The 26,272-nt window shown below is 38.0% G+C and overlaps 1 protein-coding gene across 1 annotated transcript; it reads right to left on the reverse strand.

Moving 5' to 3' along the window:
• Positions 1 to 556: 556 nt before the first annotated feature.
• On the reverse strand, positions 557 to 24,780 carry LOC103017780 (cytochrome c 2). The gene is made up of 2 exons (XM_007190410.2): positions 24,612 to 24,780; positions 557 to 705 (listed from the first exon to the last, which is right to left on the reverse strand). Exons 1-2 carry the CDS (start codon positions 24,778 to 24,780, stop codon positions 557 to 559), a joined length of 318 nt encoding a protein of 105 aa, XP_007190472.1.
• Between the last annotated feature and the right edge of the window lie 1,492 nt (positions 24,781 to 26,272).

Consider the following 26,272-nt stretch of genomic DNA (forward strand, 5'->3'; position numbering starts at 1 on the left):
TTTATTTTATGTCACCCATGGTCAACAATTGGCTTTTTTTTCCCCAATAATATTCCTAAGATAAGATCACATACTTGACTTCATTTTCCCTACTTCTTTTCCCTTAAAGTTACTTTAAGTATTATTTATAATAAAAGGCAAACATATAACCAAACAGCTTAATGAAAATTAAACCTAATGTCTGCTATATTTACATTTAAATTGCAGAGAAGTAAGTATGTGGAAGCTATCTCCATCATCAACAGCAGTTGCTAGGCCTATAAAATATTTGTGCATGTAGAGACTACTGAAGAGCAATAAGTTTCAGTTTCCTTCCCTCTCTTCCTCCATCCTGACCTTGTCCACATCCTTAGCGACCAGATAAAATCAAGCTCAGACTCTGAAGGACATTTGATCAGTAGATTACACACAATCAAAAATATCAACTTTTATTTTAAAATGTTAAACTTACTACAAGCTGATCAGGAAAGGTCAAATATGACTTCTTCAAACATGCAATATTTGAAATTGGAAAAACTTGGCTTATAGCTAATAATTTTTAAGTTGTAAGAGCATTTCATGAAGATGTTGCCTGTTTCAAATACTCAATAAGATCTTCTCTCTCACTCTTCTTTTTAAGACCAGCAAAGACCATTTTAGTTCCAGGGATATATTTCTTTGGGTTCTCCAAATATTCCATCAGAGTCTCCTCTCCCCAGATAACACCTATGAAGGTGAAAATTAAGTTTTAATTTTTGTGAAGTTACATTTGTAAGGTTTACTTTCTGATGTGACCCACATTTGTGAACAAAAGATTACTCTTGGACTCAGTAGGAAGGTTATTATAACTGAGAATACTTAGTTTCTGACCTACAAGAAAATTCCAAAATTAGTCTTCGGTGATCTACTCTTGGGCTTCTTTGTAGAAATCCAAGGCTGTTTCAGATTATCTAAGGTACACCAATGAACTACCAACCCAGACATGTTGGGCCTAAGCAGTATGCCATCCTCCTAGAATCACAGAGAATTCCTTCTATCTTAGAGATCAATTAACCCAAATCCTCATTTTGCAGATGAGTAAATGATGACCCAAAGAGAGGATAATAACTTACCCTAAGATGACAAGGCTACATAGAGTAAAGAACTGGTGACTAGTAACTTATATTTCCATGTTTTTTTGTTTGTCTTTTTCCCAATCACACCAAGCTGCCTCTGTCAGGATCTCTATCAAAAACCTATGATTTCAGGAATCCAGTTTTACAATGAGAGAGAGAGAGGTTGCATCTAACGTTTTTCCTTTCTAAAGCCAGTTGAAAAGAACATGAACAAAGAGAAACAGAAATGCTAGTTCCACTTTCAATAAAATTTATGAGTGAGTGCCTCTACCACCAAACTTGATACAATTAGAAGACTACCAAGGACATAAGACCTGGACCAGAGTGAGAGGACACTTTTCACTAATTTCGAAAGAAGAGAAAAGTTCTCCAAAATAGGTGACAAATCCTGAGGGGCAGAGTCATAACCCTCTGTTTGGCCCAAAAAGAGTAGAGTACATATTGGCTGGCTGCAAAAGTCTCCCTAAATTCAATTTGATACCATGGACGGCCAGGGGAGCCAGGAGTAAAGAAGAAAACACATCTTTAAAAGAAAGATTCTACCTTGTTATAGGATAAAAGAGAAACTTGAGGTGTTGGAAACCCTGGAGCTGCCAGCCTTTGTCAGCTGACGAGACAAATAACCCCGCAGCAAACATACACACATACATGTAGCTCTAACACATAACTGTGGCTGAGGAAGACCTTATAACCAACTGGAACACTCAGACCCTCACTCTTACTGTCCTTCTGCAAATAACCAATCAAGGAAAAATTGTCCTAATCAAAAGATGAGTAGTAATCAGAAAGGAATCACCATGAAAGAGTACTGAAAACACACACACACAACATACACACACACAGCAGAAAGGAATATAAAAAAAAGTTAAGGGGCTTCCCTGGTGGCGCAGCGGTTGAGAATCTGCCTGCCGATGCAGGGGACGCGGGTTCAAGCCCTGGTCTGGGAGGATCCCACATGCCATGGAGCAACGGAGCCCGTGAGCCACAATTACTGAGCCTGCGCGTCTGGAGCCTGTGCTCCGCAACAAGAGAGGCCGCAATAGTGAGAGGCCTGCGCACCGCGATGAAGAGTGGCCCCCGCCTGCCACAACTAGAGAAAGCCCTCGCACAGAAACAAAGACCCAACACAGCCATAAATAAATAAATAAATTAATTAAAAAAAAAAAACAAAACAACACATTGACTTTAAAAAAAATTAAATGAAATATACACAAAAGAAATTATATACACTAAGCAGAAAAAATCAGGAGCACATTCCCATGGATTCAGAAAAGGTCTTTATTATTTGTAATGAGGTGGATGGACCTAGAGTCTGTCATACAGAGTGAAGTAAGTCAGAAAGAGAAAAACAAATACCGTATGCTAAAGTACATATATGGAATCTAAAAAAACGGTACTGGGACCTCCCCTGTGGCACAGTGGTTAAGAATCCGCCTGCCAATGCAGGGGACATGGGCCCTAGCCCGGGAATATCCCACCTGCCGCGGAGCAAATAAGCCCATGCACCACAACTACTGAGCCTGTGCTCTAGAGCTCGTGAGACACAACTACTCAGCCCACGTGCCACAGCTACTGAAGCCTCTGTGCCTACAGCCCATGCTCCACAACAAGAGAAGCCACTGCAATGAGAAGCCAGTGCACTGCAACAAAGAGTAGCCCCCACTCAGTGCAACTAGAGAAAGCCTGCACACAACAACAGGGACCCAACGCAGCCAAAAATAAATAAATAAATAAATAAAATTTTAAAAAATAAATAAATAAATTTATTTTTAAAAAATAAATAAATTTATTTTTAAAAAATAAATAAATTTATTTTTAAAAAATAAATAAATATGGGGACCTTTAAGATGACGGAGGAGTAAGACGTGGAGATCACCTTCCTCCCCACAAATACATCAAAAATACACCTACATGTGGAACAGCACCTACAGAACACCTACTGGACGCTGGTAGAAGACCTCAGACTTCCCAAAAGGCAAGAAACTCCCCACACACCTGGGTAGGGCAAAAGAAAAAAGAAAAAACGGAGACAAAAGAACAGGGACGGGACCTGCACCTCAGGGAGAGAGCTGTGAAGGAGGAAAAGTTTCCACACACTAGGAAGCCCCTTCACTGGCGGAGACGATGGCGGGTGCCGGGGGGGAAGCTTCAGAGCCACGGAGGAGAGCGCAGCAACAGGGATGCAGAGGGCAAAGCGGAGAGATTCCCGCACAGAGAATCAGTGCTAACCAGCACTCACCAGCCTGAGAGTCTTGTCTGCTCACCAGCCGGGACAGGTGTGGGCTGGGAGCTGAGGCTCGGGCTTCGGAGGTCAGATCCCAGGGAGAGGACTGGGGTTGGCTGCGAGAACACAGCCTGAAGGAAGATAGTGCACCACAGCTAGCTGGAAGGGAGTCCAGGAAAACCTCTGGACCTGCCTAAGAGGCAAGAGACCACGGTTTCAGGGTGCGCAAGGAGAGGGGATTCAGAGCACCGCCTAAACAAGCTCCAGTGACAGGCGCAAGCCACGGCTATCAGCACAGACACCAGAGACGGGCATGAAATGCTAAGGCTGCTGCTGCAGCCACCAAGAAGCCTGTGTGCAAGCACAGGTCACTATCCACACCTCCCCACCCAGGAGCCTGTGCAGCCCGCCACTGCCAGGGTCCCGTGACCCAGGGACCACTTCTTGAGGCGAACACATGGCGCGCCTCAGGCTGTAGCAATGTCACGCCAGCCTCTGCTGCCTCAGGCTCCCCCCGCATACCATACCCCTCCCTCCCCCTGGCCTGAGGGAGCCAGAACCCCCTAATCAGCTGCTACTTTAACCCCATAATGTCTGAGCGGGAACAGATGCCCTCAGGCGACCTACATGCAGAGGCGGGGCCAAATCCAAAGCTGAACCCCAGGAGCTGTGCAAACAAGAAGACAAAGGGAAATTTCTCCCAGCAGCCTCAGGAGCAGCGGATTAAAGCTCCACAAACACCTTGATGTACCCTGCATCTGTGGAATACCTGAATAGACAAGGAATCATTCCAAAACTGAGGCGGTGGACTTTGGGAGCAACTATAGACTTGGGGTTTGCTTTCTGCATCTAATTTGCTTCTAGTTTTATGTTTATCTTAGTTTAGTATTTAGAGCTTATTATCATTGGTAGATTTGTTTATTGATTTGGTTGCTCTCTTCCTTTTTTGTTTTTATAAATATATATATATTTTTTCCTTTTTCTCTTTTTGTGAGTGTGTAACTGTATTCTTCTTTGCGTGATTGTCTCTGTATAGGTTTGCTTTTACCATTTGTCCGAGGGTTCTGCCTGTCTGATTTTTTATCTTAGTATAGATTTTAGCGCTTGTTATGATTGGTGGGTTTGTTTTGTGGTTTGGTTTCTCTCTTCTTTCTTTTTTTTATTATTTTTAAAATTTTTAAAAAATATTTTTTATTTTAATAACTTTATTTTTTTTATTTCTTTTTTTCTTTATTTCTTTCTTTTTCTCCCTTTTCTTCTGAGTCGTGTGGCTGACAAGGTCTTGGTGCTCTGGCCAGGTGTCAGGCCTGAGCCTCTGAGGTGGGAGAGCTGAGTTCAGGACATTGGTCCACCAGAGACCTCCCAACTCCGTGTAAGAGCAAACGGCCAAAGCTCACCCAGAGATCTCCAACCCAACGCTAAGACCCAGCTCCACTCAACAACAAGCAAGCTACAGTGCTGGACACCCTATCCCAAACTAGCAAGACAGAAACACAACCCCACCCATTAGCAGAGAGGCTGCCTAAAATCATAATAAGGTCACAGACACCCCAAAACACACCACCGGACATGGTCCTGTCCACCAAAAAGACAGGATCCAGCCTCATCCACCAGAACACAGGCACTAGTCCCCTCCACCAGGAAGCCTACACAACCCACTGAACCAAGCTTACCCACTGGGGGCAAACACCAAAAACAAGAGGAACTATGAACCTGCAGCCTGCAAAAAGGAGACCCCAAACACAGTAAGTTAAGCAAAATGAGAACACAGAGATATACACAGCAGATGAAGGAGCAAGGTAAAAACCCACCAGACCAAACAAATGAAGAGGAAATAGGAAGTTTACTTGAAAAAGATTTCAGAATAATGATAGTACAGATGATCCAAAATCTTGGAAATAGAATGGAGAAAATATAAGAAACGTTTAACAAGGACCTAGAAGAACAAAAGAGCAAACAAACAATGATGAACAACACAACAAATGAAATTAAAAATTCTCTAGAAGGAATCAATAGCAGGATAACTGAGGAAGAAGAACAGATAAGTGACTTGAAAGATAAAATAGTGCAAATAACTACCGCAGAGCAGAATAAAGAAAAAAGAATGAAAAGAATTGAGACAGTCTCAGAGACCTCTAGGACAACATTAAATGCAACAACATTCGAATTATAGGGGTCCCAGAAGAAGAAGAGAGAAAGAAAGGGACTGAGAAAATATTTGAAGAGATTATACCTGAAAACTTCCCAAATATGAGAAGGGAAATAATCAAGTCCAGGAAGCACAGAGACTCCCATACAGGATAAATCCAAGGAGAAACACACCAAGACACATATTAATCAAACTATCAAAAATTAAATACAAAGAAAACATATTAAAAGCAGCAAGGGAAAAACAACAAATAACATACAAGGGACTCCACATAAGGTTAACAGCTGAACTTTCAGCAGAAACTCTGCAAGCCAGAAGGGAGTGGCAGGACATAATGAAAGTGATGAAAGGGAAAAACCTACAACCAAGATTACTCTACCCAGTAAGGATCTCATTCAGACTCGACAAAGAAATTAAAACCTTTACAGACAAACAAAAGCTAAGAGAATTCAGCACCACCAAACCAGCTTTACAACAAATGCTAAACGAACTTCTCTAGGGAGGAAACACAAGAGAAGGAAAAGACCTACAATAACAAACCCAAAACAATTCAGAAAATGGTAATAGGAACATATATATCAATAACTACCAAAAATGTAAATGGATTAAATGCTCCAACCAAAAGACACAGACTGGCTGAATGGACACAAAAACAACACCTGTATAATGCTGTCTACAACAGACCCACTTCAGACCTAGGGACACATACAGACTGAAAGTGAGGTGATGGAAAAAGATATTCCATGCAAATGGAAATCAAAGGAAAGCTGGAGTAGCAATTCTCGTATCAAACAAAATAGACTTTAAGAAAATACTATTACAAGAGACAAAGAAGGACACTACATAATGATCAAGGGATCAATCCAAGAAGATATAACAATTGTAAATATTTATTCACCCAACATAGGAACACCTCAATACATACGGCAAATGCTAACAGCCATAAAAGGGGAAACTAACATTAACACAATCATAGTAGGGGACTTTAACACCCCATTTTCACCAAAGGACAGGTCATCCAAAATGAAAATAAATAAGGAAACACAGGCTTTAAATGATACATTAAACAAGATGGACTTAATTGATATTTATAGGACATTCCATCCAAAAACAACAGAATACACTTTCTTCTCAAGGGCTCATGGAACATTCTCCAGAATAGATCATATCTTGGGTCACAAATCAACCCTTGGTAAATTTAAGAAAATTGAAATCGTATCAAGTATCTTTTCTGACCACAATGCTATGAGACTAGATATCAATAACAGGAAAAAAAACTGTAACAAATACAAACACATGGAGGCTAAACAATACACTACTAAATAACCAAAAGATCACTGAAGAAATCCAAGAGAAAGTCAAAAAATACCTAGAAACAAATAACGATGGAAACACAATGACCCAGAACCTATAGGATGTAGCAAAAGCAGTTCTAAGAGGGAAGTTTATAGCAATACAATCCTACCTCAAGAAAGAAGAAACATCTCAAATAAACAACCTAACCTTACACCTAAAGCAATTAGAGAAAGAAGAAAAAAAAAACCCCCAATGTCAGCAGAAGGAAAGAGATAATAAAGATCAGATCAAAAATAAATGAAGAAGAAATGAAGGAAACGATAACAAAGATCAGTAAAACTAAAAGCTGGTTCTTTGAGAGGATAAACAAAATTGATAAACCACTAGCAAGACTCATCAAGAAAGAAAGGGAGAAGAGTCAAATCCACAGAATTAGAAAATGAAAATGGAGGGAGGAACCAAGATGGTGGAGTAGAAGGACGTGCTCTCACTCCCTCTTGCGAGAACACGAGAATCACAACTAGCTGCTGGACAATCATCAACAGGAAGACACTGGAACTCACTAAAAAAGATACCCCACATCCAAAGACAAAGGAGAAGCCACAATGAGACGGTAGGAGGGGCACAATCAGAGTAAAATCAAATCCCATAACTGGTGGGTGGGTGACTCACAAACTGGCGAACACTTATACCACAGAAGTCCACCCACTGGAGTGAAGGTTCTGAGCCCCATGTCAGGCTTCCCAAACTGGGGGTGTGGCAACGGGAGGAGGAATTCATAGAGAATCAGACTTTGAAGCCTAGTGGGAATTGATTGCAGGACTTTGAGAGGACTGGGGGAAACAGAGACCCCACTCTGGGAGGGCACACACAAAATAGTGTGTGCATCGGGGCCCAGGGGAAAGAGCACTGACCCCGGGGGAGACTGAACCAGACCTACCTGCTAGTGTTGGAGGGTCTCCTGCAGAGGCGGGGGGTGGCTCTGTTTCACCGTGGGGACAAGGACACTGGCAGCAGAAGTTCTGGGAAGTACTCCTTGGCGTCAGCCCTCCCAGGGTCTGTCATTAGCCCCACCAAAGAGCCCAGGTAGGCTCCAGTGTTGGGTTACCTCAGGCAAAACAACCAACAGGGAAGGAACCCAGCCCCACCCATCAACAGTCAAGTGGATTAAAGTTTTACTGAGCTCTGACCGCCACAGCAACAGTCAGCTCTACCCACCACCAGAACCTCCCATCAAGCCTCTTAGATAGCCTCAACCACCAGAGGGCAGACAGCAGAAGCAAGAAAAACTACAATACTGCAGCCTGTGGAACAAAAACCACATTCACAGAAAGACAGACAAGATGAAAAGGCAGAGGGCTATATACCAGATGAAGGAACAAGATAAAACCCCAGAAAAACAACTAAATGAAGTGGAGATAGGCAACCTTCCAGAAAAAGAATTCAGAATAATGATAGTGAAGATGATCCAGGAACTCGGAAAAAGAATGGAGGCAAAGATCGAGAAGATGCAAGAAATGTTTAACAAAGACCTAGAAGAATTAAAGCACAAACAAAGAGAGATGACCAATACAGTAACTGAAATGAAAAATACACTAGAAGGAATCAACAGCAGAATAACTGAGGCAGAAGAACAGATAAGTGACCTGGAAAACAGAATGGTGGAATTCACTGCTGCGGAACAGACTAAAGAAAAAAGAATGAAAAGAAATGAAGACAGCCTAAGAGACCTCTGGGACAACATTAAACGCAACAACATTCGCATTATAGGGATCCCAGAAGGAGAAGAGAGAGAGAAAGAACCAAAGAAAATATTTGAAGAGATTATAGTCGAAAACTTCCCTAACATGGGAAAGGAAAGAGCCACCCAACTCCAGGAAGTGCAGAGAGTACCATACAGGATAAACCCAAGGAGAAACACGCCGAGACACACACTAATCAAATTGGCAAAAATTAAAGACAAAGAAAAATTATTGAAAGCACCAAGGGAAAAATGACAAATAACATACAAGGGAACTCCCATAAGGTTAACAGCTGATTTCTCAGCAGAAACTCTACAAGCCAGAAGGGAGTGGCATGATATACTTAAAGTGATGAAAGGGAAGAACCTACAACCAAGATTACTCTACCCTGCAAGGATCTCATTTAGATTTGATGGAGAAATCAAAAGCTTTACAGACAAGCAAAAGCTAAGAGAATTCAGCACCACCAAACCTGCTCTACAACAAATGCTAAAGGAACTTCTCTAAGTGGGAAACACAAGAGAAGAAAAGGACCTACAAAAACAAACCCAAAACAATTAAGAAAATGGTCACAGGAACATACATATCAATAATTACGTTAAACATGAATGGATTAAATGCTCCAACCAAAAGACACAGGCTTGCTGAATAGATACAAAAACAAGACCCATCTATATGCTGTCTACAAGAGACCCACTTCAGACCTAGGGACACATACAGACTGAAAGTGAGGGGATGGAAAAAGATATTCCATGCAAATGGAAATCAAAAGAAAGCTGGAGTAGCAATACTCATATCAGATAAGCTAGACTTTAAAATAAAGAATGTTATAAGAGACAAGGAAGGACACTACATAATGATCAAAGGATCAATCCAAGAAGAAGATATAACAATTATAAATATATATGCACCCAACATAGGAGCACCTCAATACATAAGGCAACTGCTAACAGCTATAAAAGAGGAAATCGACAGTAACACAATAATAGTGGGGGACTTTAACACCTCACTTACACCAATGGACAGATCGTCCAAAATGAAAATAAATAAGGAAACAGAAGCTTTAAACGACACAATAGACCAGATAGATTTAATTAATATTTATAGGACATTCCATCCAAAAACAGCAGATTACACTTTCTTCTCAAGTGTGCATGGAACATTCTCCAGGATAGATCACATCTTGGGTCACAAATCAAGCCTCAGTAAATTTAAGAAAATTGAAATCATATCAAGCATCTTTTCTGACCACAACGCTATGAGATTAGAAATGAATTACAGGGAAAAAAACGTAAAAAACACAAACACATGGAGGCTAAACAATACGTTCCTTAATAACCAAGAGATCATTGAAGAAATCAAAGAGGAAATCAAAAAATACCTAGACACAAATGACAATGAAAACACGACGATCCAAAACCTATAGGATGCAGCAAAAGCAGTTCTAAGAGGGAAGTTTATAGTTATACAAGCCTACCTAAAGAAACAAGAAAAATCTCAAGTAAACCATCTAACCTTACACCTAAAGGAACTAGAGAAAGAAGAACAAACAAAACCCAAAGTTAGCAGAAGGAAAGAAATCATAAAGATCAGAGCAGAAATAAATGAAACAGAAACAAAGAAAACAATAGCAAAGATCAATAAAACTAAAAGCTGGTTCTTTGAGAAGATAAACAAAATTGATAAGCCATTATCCAGACTCATCAAGAAAAAGAGGGAGAGGACACAAATCAATAAAATTAGAAATGAAAAAGGAGAAGTTACAACAGACACTGCAGAAATACAAAGCATCCTAAGAGACTACTACAAGCAACTCTATGCCAATAAAATGGACACCCTGGAAGACATGGACAAATTCTTAGAAAGGCACAACCTTCCAAGACTGAACCAGGAAGAAATAGAAAATATAAACAGACCAATCACAAGCACTGAAATTGAAACTGTGATTAAAAATCTTCCAAAAAACAAAAGCCCAGGACCAGATGGCTTCACAGGTGAATTCTATCAAACATTCAGAGAAAACCTAACACTTATCCTTCTCAAACTCTTCCAAAGTATAGCAGAGGGATGAACACTCCCAAACTCATTCTACAAGGCCACCATCACCCTGAGACCAAAACCAGACAAAGATGCCACAAAAAAAGAAAACTACAGGCCAATATCACTGATGGAACATAGATGCAAAAATCCTCAACAAAATAGTAGCAAACACAATCCAACAACACATTAAAAGGATCATACACCATGATCAAGTGGGATTTATGCCAGGAATGCAAGGATTCTTCAGTGTATGCTAATCAATCAATGTGATAAACCATATTAACAAATTGAAGGAGAAAAACCATATGATCATCTCAGTAGATGCAAAATAAGCTTTCAACAAAATTCTACACCCATTTATGATAAAAACCCTCCAGAGAGTAGGCATAGAGGGAACTTACCTCAACATAATAAAGGCCATATATGATAAACCCACAGCCAACATCATTCTCAATGGTGAAAAATTGAAACCATTTCCACTAAGATCAGGAACAAGACAAGGTTGCCCACTCTCACCACTATTATTCAACATAGTTTTGGAAGTTTTAGCCACAGCAATCAGAGAAGAAAAAGAAATGAAAGGAATCCAAATCAGAAAAGAAAAGTAAAACTGTCACTGTTTGCAGATCACATGATACTATACAAGGAGAATATTAACAATGCTACGAGAAAACTACTAGAGCTAATCAGTGAATTTGGTAAAGTAGCAGGATACAAAATTAATGCACAGAAATCTTTTGCATTCCTATACACTAATGATAAAAAATCTGAAAGAGAAATTATGGAAACACTCCCATTTACCACTGCAACAAAAAGAATAAAATACCTAGGAATAAACCTACCTAGGGAGACAAAAGACCTGTATGCAGAAAACTATAAGACACTGATGAAAGAAATTAAAGATGATCCAAACAGATGGAGAGATATACCATGTTCTTGGATTGGAAGAATCAATATTGTGAAAATGACTATACTACCCAAAGCAATCTACAGACTCAATGCAATCCCTATCAAATACCAATGGCATTTTTTACGGAACTAGAACAAATCATCTTAAAATTTGTATGGAGACACAAAAGACCCCGAAAAGCCAAAGCAGTCTTGAGGGAAAAAAACGGAGCTGGAGGAATCAGACTCCCTGACTTCAAACTATACTACAAAGCTACAGTAATCAAGACAATATGGTACTGGCACAAAAACAGAAACATAGATCAACAGACCAGGAAAGAAAGCCCAGAGACAAACCCATGCACCTATGGTCAACTAATCTATGACAAAGGAGGCAAAGATATACAATGGAGAAAGGACAGTCTCTTCAATAAGTGGTTCTGGCAAAACTGGACAGCTACATGTAAAAGAATGAAAATAGAACACTCCCTAACATTATATACAAGAATAAACTCAAAATGGATTAAAGACCTAAATGTAAGGCCAGACACTATAAAACTCTTAGAGGAAAACATAGGCAGAACACTCTATGACATAAATCACAGTAGGATCTCTTTTGACCCAACTCCTAGAGAATTGGAAATAAAAATAAAAATAGGGGCTTCCCTGGTGGCGTAGTGGTTGAGAATCTGCCTGCCAATGCAGGGGACATGGGTTCGAGCCCTGGTCTGGGAAGATTCCACATGCCACGGAGCGGCTGGGCCCGTGAGCCACAATTACTGAGCCTGCGCGTCTGGAGCCTGTGCTCCACAATAAGAGAGGCCGCGATAGTGAGAGGCCCGTGCACTGCGATGAAGGGTGGTCCCCGCTTGCCACAACTAGAGAAAGCCCTCACACAGAAATGAAGATCCAACACAGCCATAAATTAATTAATTAACTAATTAATTAATTAAAAAAAATAGGACCTAATGAAACTTAAAAGCTTTTGTACAGCAAAAGAAACCATAAACAAGACGAAAAGACAACCCTCAGAATGGGAGAAAATATTTGCAAATGAAGCAACTACAAAGGATTAATCTCCAAAATATACAAGTAGCTCATGCAGCTCAATATCAAAAAAAGAAACAACCCAATCCAAAAAATGGGCAGAAGACCTAAATAGACATTTCTCCAAAGAAGATATACAGATTGCCAACAAACACATCAAAGGATGCTCAACATCATTAATCATTAGAGAAATGTAAATCAAATGCAATATCATCTCACACCGGTCAGAATGGCCATCATCAAAAAATCTACAAACAATAAATGCTGGAGAGGGTGTGGAGAAAAGGGAATCCTCATACACTGTTGGTGGGAATGTAAACTGATACAGTCACTATGGAGAACAGTAGGAAGGTTCCTTAAAAAACTAAAAATAGAACTACCATATGACCCAGCAATCCCACTACTGGGCATATACCCTGAGAAAAGCATAATTCAAAAAGAGTCATGTATCACAATGTTCACTGCAGCTCTATTTACAATAGCCAGGACATGGAAGCAACCTAAGTGTCCATCAATAGATGAATGGATAAAGAAGATGTGGCACATATATACAATGGAATATTACTCAGCCAAACGAAATTGCGTTACTTGTACTGAGGTGGATGGACCTAGAGTCTGTCATACAGAGTGAAGTAAGTCAGAAAGAGAAAAACAAATACTGTGTGCTAACACGTATATACTGAATCTAAAAAAAAAAAAAATGGTCATGAAGAACCTAGGGGCAAGACGGGAATAAAGACGCAGACGTACTAGAGGTTGGACTTGAGGACACGGGGAGGGGGAAGGGTAAGCTGGGACAAAGTGAGAGAGTGGTAGTGTATATATGGACATATATACACTACCAAATGTAAAATAGATAGCTAGTGGGAAGCAGTCGCATAGCACAGGGAGATCAGCTTGGTGCTTTGTGACCAGCTAGAAGGGTGGGATAGGGAGGGTGGGAGGGAGGGAGATGCAAGAGGGAAGAGATATGGGGATATATGTATATGTATAACTGATTCACTTTGTTAAAAAGCAGAAACTAACACACCATTGTAAAGCAATTATACTCCAATAAAAATGTTAAGAAAAAAAAAAAAGTCCTGAATCTGCCAGTTGGAAGAACACATGTCCCAGGAAAATCTGAAACAGATCAACCAAGTCTTATACACAGCCTAGTAAATTACTAAATTTTAATACGAAGTTTACTGAAACTTAGGGGGAAAAGAGTAAATTAAAAATAAAACCAAGTAACTTATAATGGAAAACAATCAGGCTGGCTTCAGATTTCTCCAAAGAAAAATTCAACATGAAGCATACGAAATCCTGAGGAATTAAAAGTATCATCCAATCATTTTACGTCTAGCCAAACAATTCAAGTGTAATGGGAATCCATCGATCTTTTCAAACATCAAGAACTGGGGTAATATGGTTCCAGTAATTCTTTCTTGGCATAACTACTGATAGATAATCTTCTACCAACCAAAAAATAAATATAGCCACTGTGGTAAAAGCTGGGAATAAGCACTAATACAATCTCAATGTAGGACAAATGTTAAAGCAACTGTGGTAATTATAGTTACATAGGATATAAATTATATGTATCATGTCAAAGCAGAAATAACAACATAAGTAGCTCAGTTAAGAGTATGAAAAAATTGGAGGTTGTATAACCACTTTGATTCTCTCCATCCTTCAGAGTGAAGAATAGACAGATATTGCCTAAAGTATTAAATAAAATAATAGAGGCATACAATATAACTTAAAGTATGAATACAGCCACTAAAATTATAAAGAATAATATTACCATATAAAATTAGTTGGTAAAGGGAAAGGAATAGGGGAGGATAGGGAGACATGAATATACATAATTTCCTATCACTCATACTGGGAAGTATCCTTTTGAACTATCTGAATTTTCATATAATATAAATGGATTTCAAAATATTTTTTAAATTATTAGTACATTTATAATTTTATGTGTCCTACTGCTTATTTTAACAGATCTGACATGACAAAAGGAAAAAGATAAAAATTAATAATAATAATAAGTTAGTTCAGCGAATACGTTAACCCCATGATATGATTTCATTAAAGGCCGAAGAAGACCTGAGTCTGAATCTTAGTTATATCACTTGTTAGCACACAACCCTGGCCAAATCATGAGTTAATTCAATTTGTTTTAACTACATTGCCCCCAAAATGCAAACGGCATATAGTTATTCAATAATATGTATAAAGTACTATTCTCAAAAGAAAAATTGTATCCATTTACTGATGTTTAAAAAAAAAAAACAATAAAGATGCTCAACATCACTATCTTTAGGGAAATGCAAACCAAAACCACAAGGAGATATCACTTCACACCCATTAGGAAAGCTATTATCAACAAACAAACAAAAAACAAAATAACAAGTGTTGTCTGAGATGTGGAGAACTTGGAATCCTTACGTATTGCTGGTGGGAACATAAAATGATAGAGCCCTTATGGAAAATGGTACAGCTATTTCTCAAAAAAATTAAACTCAGAATTTTCATGTGATTCATCAATTCCACTTCTGGGTATTACACCCAAAGGAAGTGAAAGCAGGAACATGAACAAATATTTATATCCCATGTTTATAGCATCATTATTCATAATAGCCAAAATTGGAAGTAACCAGAGTGTCCACTGATTGATAAACAAAATGTGGTATATACATACAATGGAATATCATTTAGCCTTTAAATGGATGGAAATTATGACACATGGTACAACATGAATAAACCCTAAAGACATTATGCTACATGAAATAAGCTAGTGACAAGAAGACAAATACTATGTGACTACATTTATATGAGGTACCTAGAGTAGTCAAATTCAGAGACAAAATAGAATGGGGGCTTCCAGGGCCTGTTTAATGGGTACAGAGTTTCAGTTTGGGGAGATAAAAAACTTCTGGAGATGGATGGTGGTGATGGTTGCAGAACAATGTGAATGTGCTTAATGCTACAGAACTGTACACTTAAAAATGGTTAAAATGGTAAATGTTATATTATACATATTTAGCTACAATTTTTTAAAACCACACAATATAAAATTATTGCCACAATCATGAATTTTGTAAAACTATACTCTAAGCAAGTCATATGGAACAATCTTCTTTAAGATATGAGAATTTCCTTATTCTTTTGAAAACTAAAATGGTGTAATTATTTCCAACAGAAAGACCATACATGGAAAATAAACTATGGTTGACAGTTTTCCACAATTTGTATTAAAACTGAACTACTGACTTCTTGGCTTTTCTTATCAAGTCTGTCTTTGATCAAGCTGTCCTAAAGTATTTTTTAAATCTTTATTTATTCTAAATAATATTATTTTAAAACCCTGTTCAATTAACCTAGTAAGCTACTTACATTATTTTTTCCAGCTTTACTGAGATATAATTGATATATAACATTCTATAAATTTAAGGTGTACAATATGTTAATTTGATACACTTATATATTGCAAAATCATTACCACAATAGCATTAGCAAAAACCTCCATCCCATCACATAATTACCATTTCTTCTTTGTAGTGAGAACATTTAAGATATACTCTTAGCAACTTTCAAGTATATAATACAGTATTATTAGCTATAATCACCATGTTATACATCAGATACCCAGAACTTGTTAATCCTATAGCTGGAAGTTTGTACCCTTTGACCAATATCTCCCCATTACCCTAACTCCCCACCCTTGGTCACTACCCCTCTACTTTCTATTTTTCTAAGCTTGGCTTTTTTAGATTCCATATATAAGTGGTATTATACAGTATTTGTCTTTCTCTGTCTGACTTATTTCACTTAGCATAATGCCCTCAACGTTCATCCAAGTTGTTGTAAATAGCAGGATTTCTTTCTTTCTCATGGTTGAATAATATTCTATTGTGTATATACAGTACATCTTCTTTATTCATTCATCCACTGATGGACTCTTAGGATATTTCAATATCTTGGCTATTGTAAATAATGCTGTAATGAATATGGTGGTGCAGATATCTCTTCAAGATTCTGTTTTCATTTCCTTTGAATATATACCCAGAAGTGGGATTACTGGATCATATGGTAGGTCTATTTTTAACTTTTTGAGGAAACTACATATTTTTTCCACAGTGGCTTACCAATTTGCATTCCCACCAACAGTGTAAAAGGGTTCCCTTTCCTCCACATCCTTCCCAATAATTGCTATTTCCTGTCTTTTGATAATAGCCATTCTAACAGGTGTAAAGTGATAATCTCATTTGCATTGCCGTGATTATTAGTAATGATGTGCACCTTTTCATGTATCTGTTGGCCATCTATATGTCTTCTTTGGAAAAATGTCTATTCAGTTCCTCTGTACATTTTTTAATCTGGTTGGTTTTTTCTCTATTGAGTTGTATGAGTTCTTTATATATTTTAGATATTTACCCCTTATCAGATATATGATTTGCAAATATGTTCTCCCATTCAGTAGGTTGCCTTTTAATTTTGTTGACTGTTTCTTTTGATGTGCAGAACCTTTTTAGTTTAATATAGTCCCATTTATTTATTTTTGCTCTTGTTGTTTGTGCTTTTGGTGTCATATCCAAAAAATCACTGTCAAGACCAATGTCAAGGAACTTTTCCCTATGTTTTCTTCTAGAATTTTTATGGTTTCTGGTCTTGTGTTTAAAACTTTAATCCATTTCAAATTAATTTTTGTCAGTGGTGAACAATAAGAGTCTAATTTCATTCTGCTACTTATTATTCTTATTTCATTAGTAGAACTAACAAATAATAATATTATATCCCCAAATAAGTCATAAATATTAATTAAACAATCTGACTCAGGGAAATTTTATTTCTAATTATTAAATAATGTTAAAGCCAAGCCATATACAGCCTTTTATCTTTGATAAAAACCTATAATAAAAGATATATTTGTAATAAGCTTTAATATGATTTTAAATCAATGTTAATAAGCAAAAGTCTTTAAAATATTGGCAGCTAGAGGGACAAACATTAGGTTATAACTGTTCTAAAAATCAGGACTTCAAAAGTTGACTGCTCTTATAATAGGATAATAAAATAATAAAATGACACGATAGAAAAATATTACTTTAAAAGTTAAAGAGCCATATAAATGCACACAGTAAATGCAAGTTTAAGACTGATTTATTCAATAGTCTATCAATTGTAAATCCTACTACAATAAATGCAATCCCATTCTCATACTAACTGCCTGGAGTTAGCACAGACCCCAAAGTCCACAACAAGACTGCCTCACTTCAGACACCAGTGGCAAGTTCAGGGTCCCCAGTCCATCCAAACTTCTAACCAACTGACTATAAATTTAAGGGTTCCCAGGACTCCCTTAGGTTTTATAATTCGCAAGAACAACTCACAGAACTCAGGAAAGCACTACTTAAAAATTACAGTTTTACTATAAAGGATACAAATCAGTACCAGCCAAATGAAGAGACCCAGATGGTGAGGTCTGGGAAAGTCACAAACACAGAGGTCCTGGCCCCGGCCCTGTAGAATCATGACTCATCCCCCTCCAGTACATTGATGTGTTTACCAACCAGGAAGCTCAAGTAGAGCTTTCAGTTGAAAGTGGCCAGAGTTTTTATTGGGGTTTCATTACATAGGCATGATTGATTGAATCACTAGCCATGTGCTTGAACTCAATCTCCAGCTCCTGTCCTCTATCCTTGGAGGTCAGATTGATATCACCTAGCCCAAAGCCCCAATTCTCTAATTACATGGTTGGCCTTTCCAGCTTGCCCAGTCCCCATCCTGAAACTATCAAGGAGCCTACCACAAGTCATCTCATTAGCATAAACACAGGCTGTAGTCCCAGAACCCAACCCTGAGTAACAAAGATGCTCCTATCACTGGGAAATTCCAAGGTTTCAGAGATCCCTCCCAGGAACCTGAGACAAAGACCAGACAATTCTTTACTATAGAATATCTACTAACCAGCATTTCTGCATATACTAAATACAATGATATTGTATTACTAACAACTACACTGATGTTTAAGAAAGTGATAAACACCCTTGACTTGACAAAGATTAAATTTTATTCCATGTTGTTTTAATATAAGTATTTTTATCAATTATCTATGTATTTATTTGATATGTATGTGGTCCTTTATTGTGGGTGTCCCCTGAATAAAGTTATGTTGAGACCCTAACCCCTGGTACCTCAGAATGTGGCTTTATTTGGAAATAAGGTCATTGCAGGTGTGTTTAGTTAAGTTGAAAAGAGGTCACACTGAGTAAGATAGGTCTCTCAATCCAATTTTACTAGTATCCTTGTAAGAAGGCCATGTGAAGACAGAGACACACAGGGACAATATGACAATGAAGGTAGAGACTAGAGTTATGCAGCTGTAGGCCCAAAACACCAAGTTTACTGGCAAACCACCAGAAGCTAGGAAGAAGCAAGGGAAGATTGCCCTCAGGTTTCAGAAAGAGCATGGCCCTGCCAACAACTTGATTTTGCACTTCTAGCCTCCAGAACTATGAAACCATAAATTTTCACTATTTTAAGCCACCTAATTTATAGTACTTGGTTACAGGAGCCCTAGGAAACTATTACCATCCTCAAATGCTAAGATGTAGCAGTAGTGCTCTAAAACAGACTTACCATATACTCCCCACGCCATCCTAGTTTGCTTGGACACCCAAGTCTAGGAACAAATGGCTTTGCCAGCTCTCCACCGTACTAAACTGTATTGCTCTCAAGGCTTTGAGAAAATGAAAAGTATCTTATTTTCACATACACAAAAAAACTGACAATCTAGACATGTGTGAACTTTGTTTTAATCAAGCCATTTGACTATCTATAAGGTTTCTTTCCCCAAAATTCTAGGTAACAAAAATTTCTTTACATCTTATCTATCTGTAGTGTAAGTAACTGACAATTAGCCTTTTTGATTGTAATGTAAGTGTTGGACATTAAGCTTTTAATTGCTGAGGCATCCCCTTCAAATACATCCATCTTGAATAAATGCACTGCCAGCTATACAAGTAAAGAGTAAGGATGCCCACCCATGAAGTTCCCTTTCTTCAGAAAGGTAGACCCATATAACTGACCATTTGACTGACTGGCTTGCTTTTTCCCTTCCCATGCTTTAATTCCTGCTTTTATATTTTAAATTCACCAATAAAGAGTGAACCCACAAAACCCTAGGCACCCCACTCTCAACCCCAATAAAAGCAAAACCCCAAGCCCACACTCTCTTTCTACCTGATACCGCACTGGGTAGCCCCATACATGCTGTGTACCCTCCAGGATCTGTGAGTAATAAACTTTGTTTTTTTCAAAGTTTCCTGATGGTTGTTGCTAAAGTAAAGTGTATCTTGCAATCATAATAAGAACCATAGCAATTATACCCCAATAAAGATGTTAAAAAAAAAAAAAAGACTGCTGATCACAGATCACCATAGCAAGTAAAATAATTTAAAAGTTTAAAATATTGTGAGAATTACCAAAATGTGACAGAGACACAAAGTGAGCAAATGCTGTTGGAAAAATGGTACTGAGAGACTTGCTTGGTGCAGGGTTGCCACAAGCCTGCAACGTCTGAAAAGTGTAATAAAGGTATGCCTGTATAAGTTTCACAAAAACAAACAAACAAAAACCGCAACAGACTGAAACCAACTGCAAACACTATCTTACTAGAAACATTAACACAGGTTGAAATAAGTAGAATCCCTCTTTTGACAAAGTGTAAGCTACTATATGTGCACTCAAAAATAAAAAATAATGCACAGGATGCCAACTCACCTTATTAAAGCCTTTCTCCTGCAACATGGTCTGCAAAGCTCAATCAAATGAGGTACTTTAGTCTATACAAGCACTAAAAAACCTATTAAGAAATTTTTAAATACTAAATTCAAATCACTTATGAAGAGGACTTACAGCTGCCAATAACTTATATTTAAAATTTCTCCAAACACCAAACCCAGATAAAGACATCACAAGAAAATTAAAAAACAAATATTTCTAATGCAAAAATCCTCAACAAAATACTAGCAAGCTAAATCCAACTGCACTATTAAAAGAATAACACATTATGACCAAGTGAGATTTATCCCAGGAATGCAAGAATGGTTCAACATAAGAAAATCAACATAATATACCACATTAATAGAGCAAAAGGAAAAAAACCCACATGATTATCTCAACAGATGCAGAAAAAGCATTTAACAAAATCCAACACCTTTTCATGATAAAAACATCCAGCAATAGAAGGGACCTTGCTTAACATGAAAAACAGGATTTATGGAAAACCCACAGCTAGCACCATATTCAAGGTAAAAAACTGAGAACTTTCCCCCTAAGATCAAGAACAAGACAAAGGGGCTTCCCTGGTGGCACAGTGGTTAAGAATCCGCCTGACAATACGGGCGACATGGGTTCGATCCCTGGTCCAGGAAGATCCCATGTGCCGCAGAGCAACTAAGCCCATGCGCCACAATTACTGAGCCTGCACTCTAGAGCCCACAAGCCACAACTACTGAGCCCGTGTGCCACAACTAATGAAGCCCACACGCCTAGAGCCCGTGCTCCACAACACAAGAAGCCACCGCAACGAGAAGCCCGCACACCGCAACAAAGAGTAACCCCCACTTGCCGCAACAAGAGAAAGCCTATGCGCAGCAACTAACACCGAACGCAGCCAAAAATAAGTAAATAAAATAAATAAATTAAAAAAGAAACCAAAAAACAAACAAGACAAGACAAAGATGCTCACTTTCCCCAGAGCTATTCAGAATTCTACCGGAAGTCCTAGCCAGAGCAATTAGGGAAGAATAAGAAATAAAAGCTACTCAGATTGGAAAGGAAGAACTAAAACTATCTCTATTCAGAGGTGACATAATTCTCTATATAGAAAATTGTAAAGAATCCACAAAAAATCTACTAGAGCTAATAAATGAATTTAGCAATGTTGCACAGTACAAGATCAACATACAAAGATCAGCTGTTTCTACACACAAGCAGTGAACAATCTGCAAAGGAAATTTTAAAAACAATTCTATTAATAATAGTACCTAAAAGAATAAAATAGGTAGGAATAAATTTAATCAAGGAGGTGAAAGACTTGCACACTGCAAATTACGAAATACTGCTAAATTTAAGAAGACCTAAATAATAGGAAAGGTATCCCATGTTCACAGAATGTAACATTAATAGTGTTAAAATGGCAATACTCCCCAAAGCAATCTTCAGATACAATGCAATCTCTATCAAAATTCCATAGGCTTTTTTTGCAGAAATGGAAAAGGTGATCTTCAAACTCATGGAATTGCAAAGGGCCCTGAATAGCCAAAACAATACTGAAAAATAAAAACACAGTTGGAGGGCTCATCCTTCCCAATTTCAAAATTTACTACAAAGCTACAGTAATCAAAACAGTGTAGCACTAGTATAAGAATAGATGTACAGACAAATGGAAGAGAATTGAAAGTCCAGAAGTAAACCCTAACACATATGGCCAATTGATTTTCAACAAGGCTGTAAAATGATTTTTAACCATTCAACTGTAAAAGAATCTCTTCAACAAATGGTGCTAGGAAAACTAGATAACCACATGCAAAAGAATGAAGTTGGACCACTACCTCACTCTATATAAAAAATTAATGATAATTAATTTTAATTAAAAGTAGGTCAGTGACCTAAATATCAATATGAGATAAAACTATAAAACTATTAGAAGAAAACATAGGGTAAATCTTTATGACCTTAGATTTCATGATAGATTCTTAGATTTTACACCCAAACACAAGCAACATCAACAACAAAAATAGATAAATGGACTTCATACAAATTAAAAATCACTGTTCATCAAAAGACATTATTTTAAAAAATGAAGACAATCTACAGAATAGGAGAAAATATTTGCAAGTCACTTATTTGATAAGGGTTTAGTGTCCAGAATACCTAAAAAATCTTACAACTTGACAACAGAGGCAAACAACCCAAATAAAAAATGGGGAGAGAATATAAACAGACATTTTTCCAAAGAAAATATACAAATGGCCAACAAGCACATGAAACAATGCTCAGTATTATGCATCATTAAGGAAATACAAAGCAAACTCACCAGGCACCACTTCATACCCACTAGGATGGCAATTAAAAAAAAAAAGAAAGAAAAGAACAAGTGTTGGTGACTATACAGAGAAATAAGAATCCTCCTACATTGCTGATGGAAAAGTAAAATGGTGCAGCCACTGTGGAAAACAATCTGACCTTTCCTCAAAAAGTTAAACGTAGTTAACTGACCTAGCAATTCCACTCCTAGGTACAGATCTAAAGTAACTGAAAACAGGGACTTAAACGCTTTTTCACAAACGTTCATAGTAGCACTATTCACAATAGGTAAAAGGTGGAAACAATTCAAATGTCTATCAACTGATGAATGGATAAACAAATTGTGATATATACATACAATGGAATAGTATTCAGCCATAGAAAAGGAATGAAGTATTGATACATGCTTCAACTTCAATGAATCTTGAAAATATGCTAAGCAAAAGAAGCTAGACATAAAAGATCATGTATTACATGATTCCCTTTATATGAAATATCTGGAGTAGACAAATCCATAGAGACAGCAGGTAACTGGTTACCAAAGGATGGGGGTAGGAGGATATGGAAAGTGATTAGTTAACGGGTACAGGGATTCTTCTGGGATAATGAAAAAGTTCTGAAACTAAAGAGAGGTGGTGATTGTACAACACTGTGAATACACTAAATGTTAGTGAATTTTACACTTTAAAATGGCTAATTGTATGTTATGTGAATTTCATCTCAATTAGAAAAATAGAAAGAAAAGTAAATAAAATAAAACAAAACAACATAAAATAAAAACCTTTCCAAACAGTGGTGTAGTAGTGATCTGAAATTTGGGCCTGTAAGAAATGCTGAGATACCAAGAACAATTTTTTTTTTAATTTTACATCTTTATTGGAGTAAAATTGCTTTACAATGTTGTGTTAGTTACCGCTGTACAACAAAGTGAATCAGCTATATATATGCATATATCCCCATATCTCCTCCCTCTTGCGTCTCCCTCCTACCCTCCCTACCCCACCCCTCTAGGTGATAACAAAGCACTGAGCTGATCTCTCTGTGCTATGCAGCTGCTTCCCACTAGCTATCTATTTTACATTTGGTAGTGTATATATGTCCATGCCACTCTCTCACTTCATCCCAGCTTACCCTTCCCCACGCACCCTGTCCTCAAGTCCATTCTGTACACCAAGAACAGCTTAAAAAATAGAGTTGTACCCTATTTTTAAGTGAATGCTAATTATATACGTAAATATATAGAGATATAGATATCTCCAAGAGTAATAAATTGCTTTGCAAAGATATTAGTCTTTTGCAACCATTTTGAATTTCAATCCTAAAATTAACTGTCATCTACACACTTTCCACCAACAAAGAAATGATTGAATATACTTTTTCAAACTATATAACATTCCCCACACCCTGCTAAGAATCACTACTACAAATAAAAAATTGCCATTATACCATTAAAACATGATTTGATTTTTTTTAATTTAGCTCATGCTTTTTCAAGATATATGTATTGCATAAAATGAAGTTCCTTGTACAGGCAAAAAATTTATGCCACAGAGGATTGCTAATTTCTCTGATCAAAAAGATGACCAGGCGCTTCCCTGGTGGTGCAGTGGTTGAGAGTCTGCCTGCCAATGCAGGGGACACGGGTTCGAGCCCTGGTCTGGGAAGATCCCACATGCCGCGGAGCAACTGGGCCCATGAGCCACAACTACTGAGCCTGCGCGTCTGGAGCCTGTGCTCTGCAACAAGAGAGGCCGCGATAGTGAGAGGTCCGCACACCGCAATGAAGAGTGGCCCCCGCTTGCCGCAACTAGAGAAAGCCCTCGCACAGAAACGAAGACCCAATGCAGCCAAGAATAAATAAATAAATTTATAAAAAAAAAAAAAATGACCAGTTATCCAAACACAGATCTTATGACATAAATCAATATTTCCATAACATAAACATGTGGATTTCATTTTTAATTCTGCAAATTAGGAAATTATTATATCAAATCCTGTGCTTTCTTCTTTGCTACAAAGCTTCTGGTTCTCTCCAACAATTGCCTAGTTTTTACCTTTGTTTTTGTTTGCATCGGTATAAGAAAATCCTGGTGCTTGTCCTGTTTTTCTGCCAAAAAGGCCCCAGAGGTTTGGACCAGTCTTGTGTTTTCCACCTTTTTCCACTGTGTGGCACTGAGCACATTTTTGAACAAAGATCTTCTTGCCTGCCTCAGCATTTGCCATTTTGTTCTGCAATGAAACATTAAACCACAGACCAAAGAAAATATCAGATTTGCAAGGCTGGATAAAAGGGAATTTCATCACTTTGACTGAAGTGAATACTAATGATATTAAACCAAAATATAATTTAAAGCAGACATGCTTTAAATTCTGAGTGCTCAAAAACACAAACATATTATAGCATCCAATTTTATAAAGAATCATCTCACTTATCAGGTTTATTTTGAATTTCTAGCCATTGCTACTTCAGAAACTGCTGTTGGTATAAGCCTGGTTTTCCTTCAGCCTTCAAACAATTACAGTAATTTACCTAAGTCAACAATATTCTATTTTTCTTTTCACTTCCAAAAAGTAGAGGTACAAACAATGATGTGAAGCATATATGTCTAAATTGGTATTCCCTTACTTAAAAATAATCACATAACAAATTGGAAAGGTGATTAAATATGATATTTATTATGATTATTTACATGCCTGCAATAATAGACAAAACTATAAAATACCTTACAAAAATGAGGCCACAGAAAGCTACATGTAATACATAATTTCCTATTTACCTTACACTCTCAGCTGTAAACAAATCTACCAGACTAAATCAAGCATTACCTAAAAACCATCAAACATTACTGAGTTCAGTCAGCATTAGTACATGTAGCAGAAAATATACGGTTCTAAGTAAGGAAGGTTTTTTTGTTTGTTTTTTTTTTTTAAGAAATTCACGTTCTTTTTTATTTATTTATTTATTTATTTATTTATGACTGTGTTGGGTCTTCGTTTCTCTGCGAGGGCTTTCTCTAATTGTGGCAAGTGGGGACCACTCTTCATCGCGGTGCGCGGGCCTCTCACCATCGCGGCCTCTCTTGTTGCAGAGCACAGGCTCCAGACGCGCAGGCTCAGTAGTTGTGGCTCACGGGCCCAGTTGCTCCGTGGCATGTGGGATCTTCCCAGACCAGGGCTCGAACCCGTGTCCCCTGCATTGGCAGGCAGACTCTCAACCACTGCGCCACCAGGGAAGCCCGAGTAAGGAAGGTTTTATTACACAGTGATAGATATACACAATAAATTCTGCCTAAAGATATTTTGGTAAGACTGCCAAAAACTCGGGGCTTCCCTGGTGGCGCAGTGGTTAAGAATCCGCCTGCCAACGCAGGGGACACGGGTTTGATTCCTGGTCTGGAAGATCCCACATGCTGCGGAGCAACTAAGCCCGTGAGCCACAACTACTGAGCCCGCACTCTAGAGCTCACGAGCCACAACTACTGAGCCCACGCACCACAACAACTGAAGCCTGTGTGCTCTAGAGCCCGCATGCCTCAACTACTGAGCCCACATGCCACAACTACTGAAGCCCGCGTGCCTAGAGTCCAGGATCCGCAACAAGGGAAGCCACCACAAAGAGACGCCCTCGTACCGCAAGGAGGAGTAGCCCCCACTCACTGCAACTAGAGAAAGCCCACGCACAGCAATGAAGACCCAAGGCAGCCAAAAATAAATT

The sequence above is a fragment of the Balaenoptera acutorostrata genome, chromosome 8, assembly GCF_949987535.1.
Source record: "Balaenoptera acutorostrata chromosome 8, mBalAcu1.1, whole genome shotgun sequence".
Taxonomy (NCBI): domain Eukaryota; kingdom Metazoa; phylum Chordata; class Mammalia; order Artiodactyla; family Balaenopteridae; genus Balaenoptera; species Balaenoptera acutorostrata.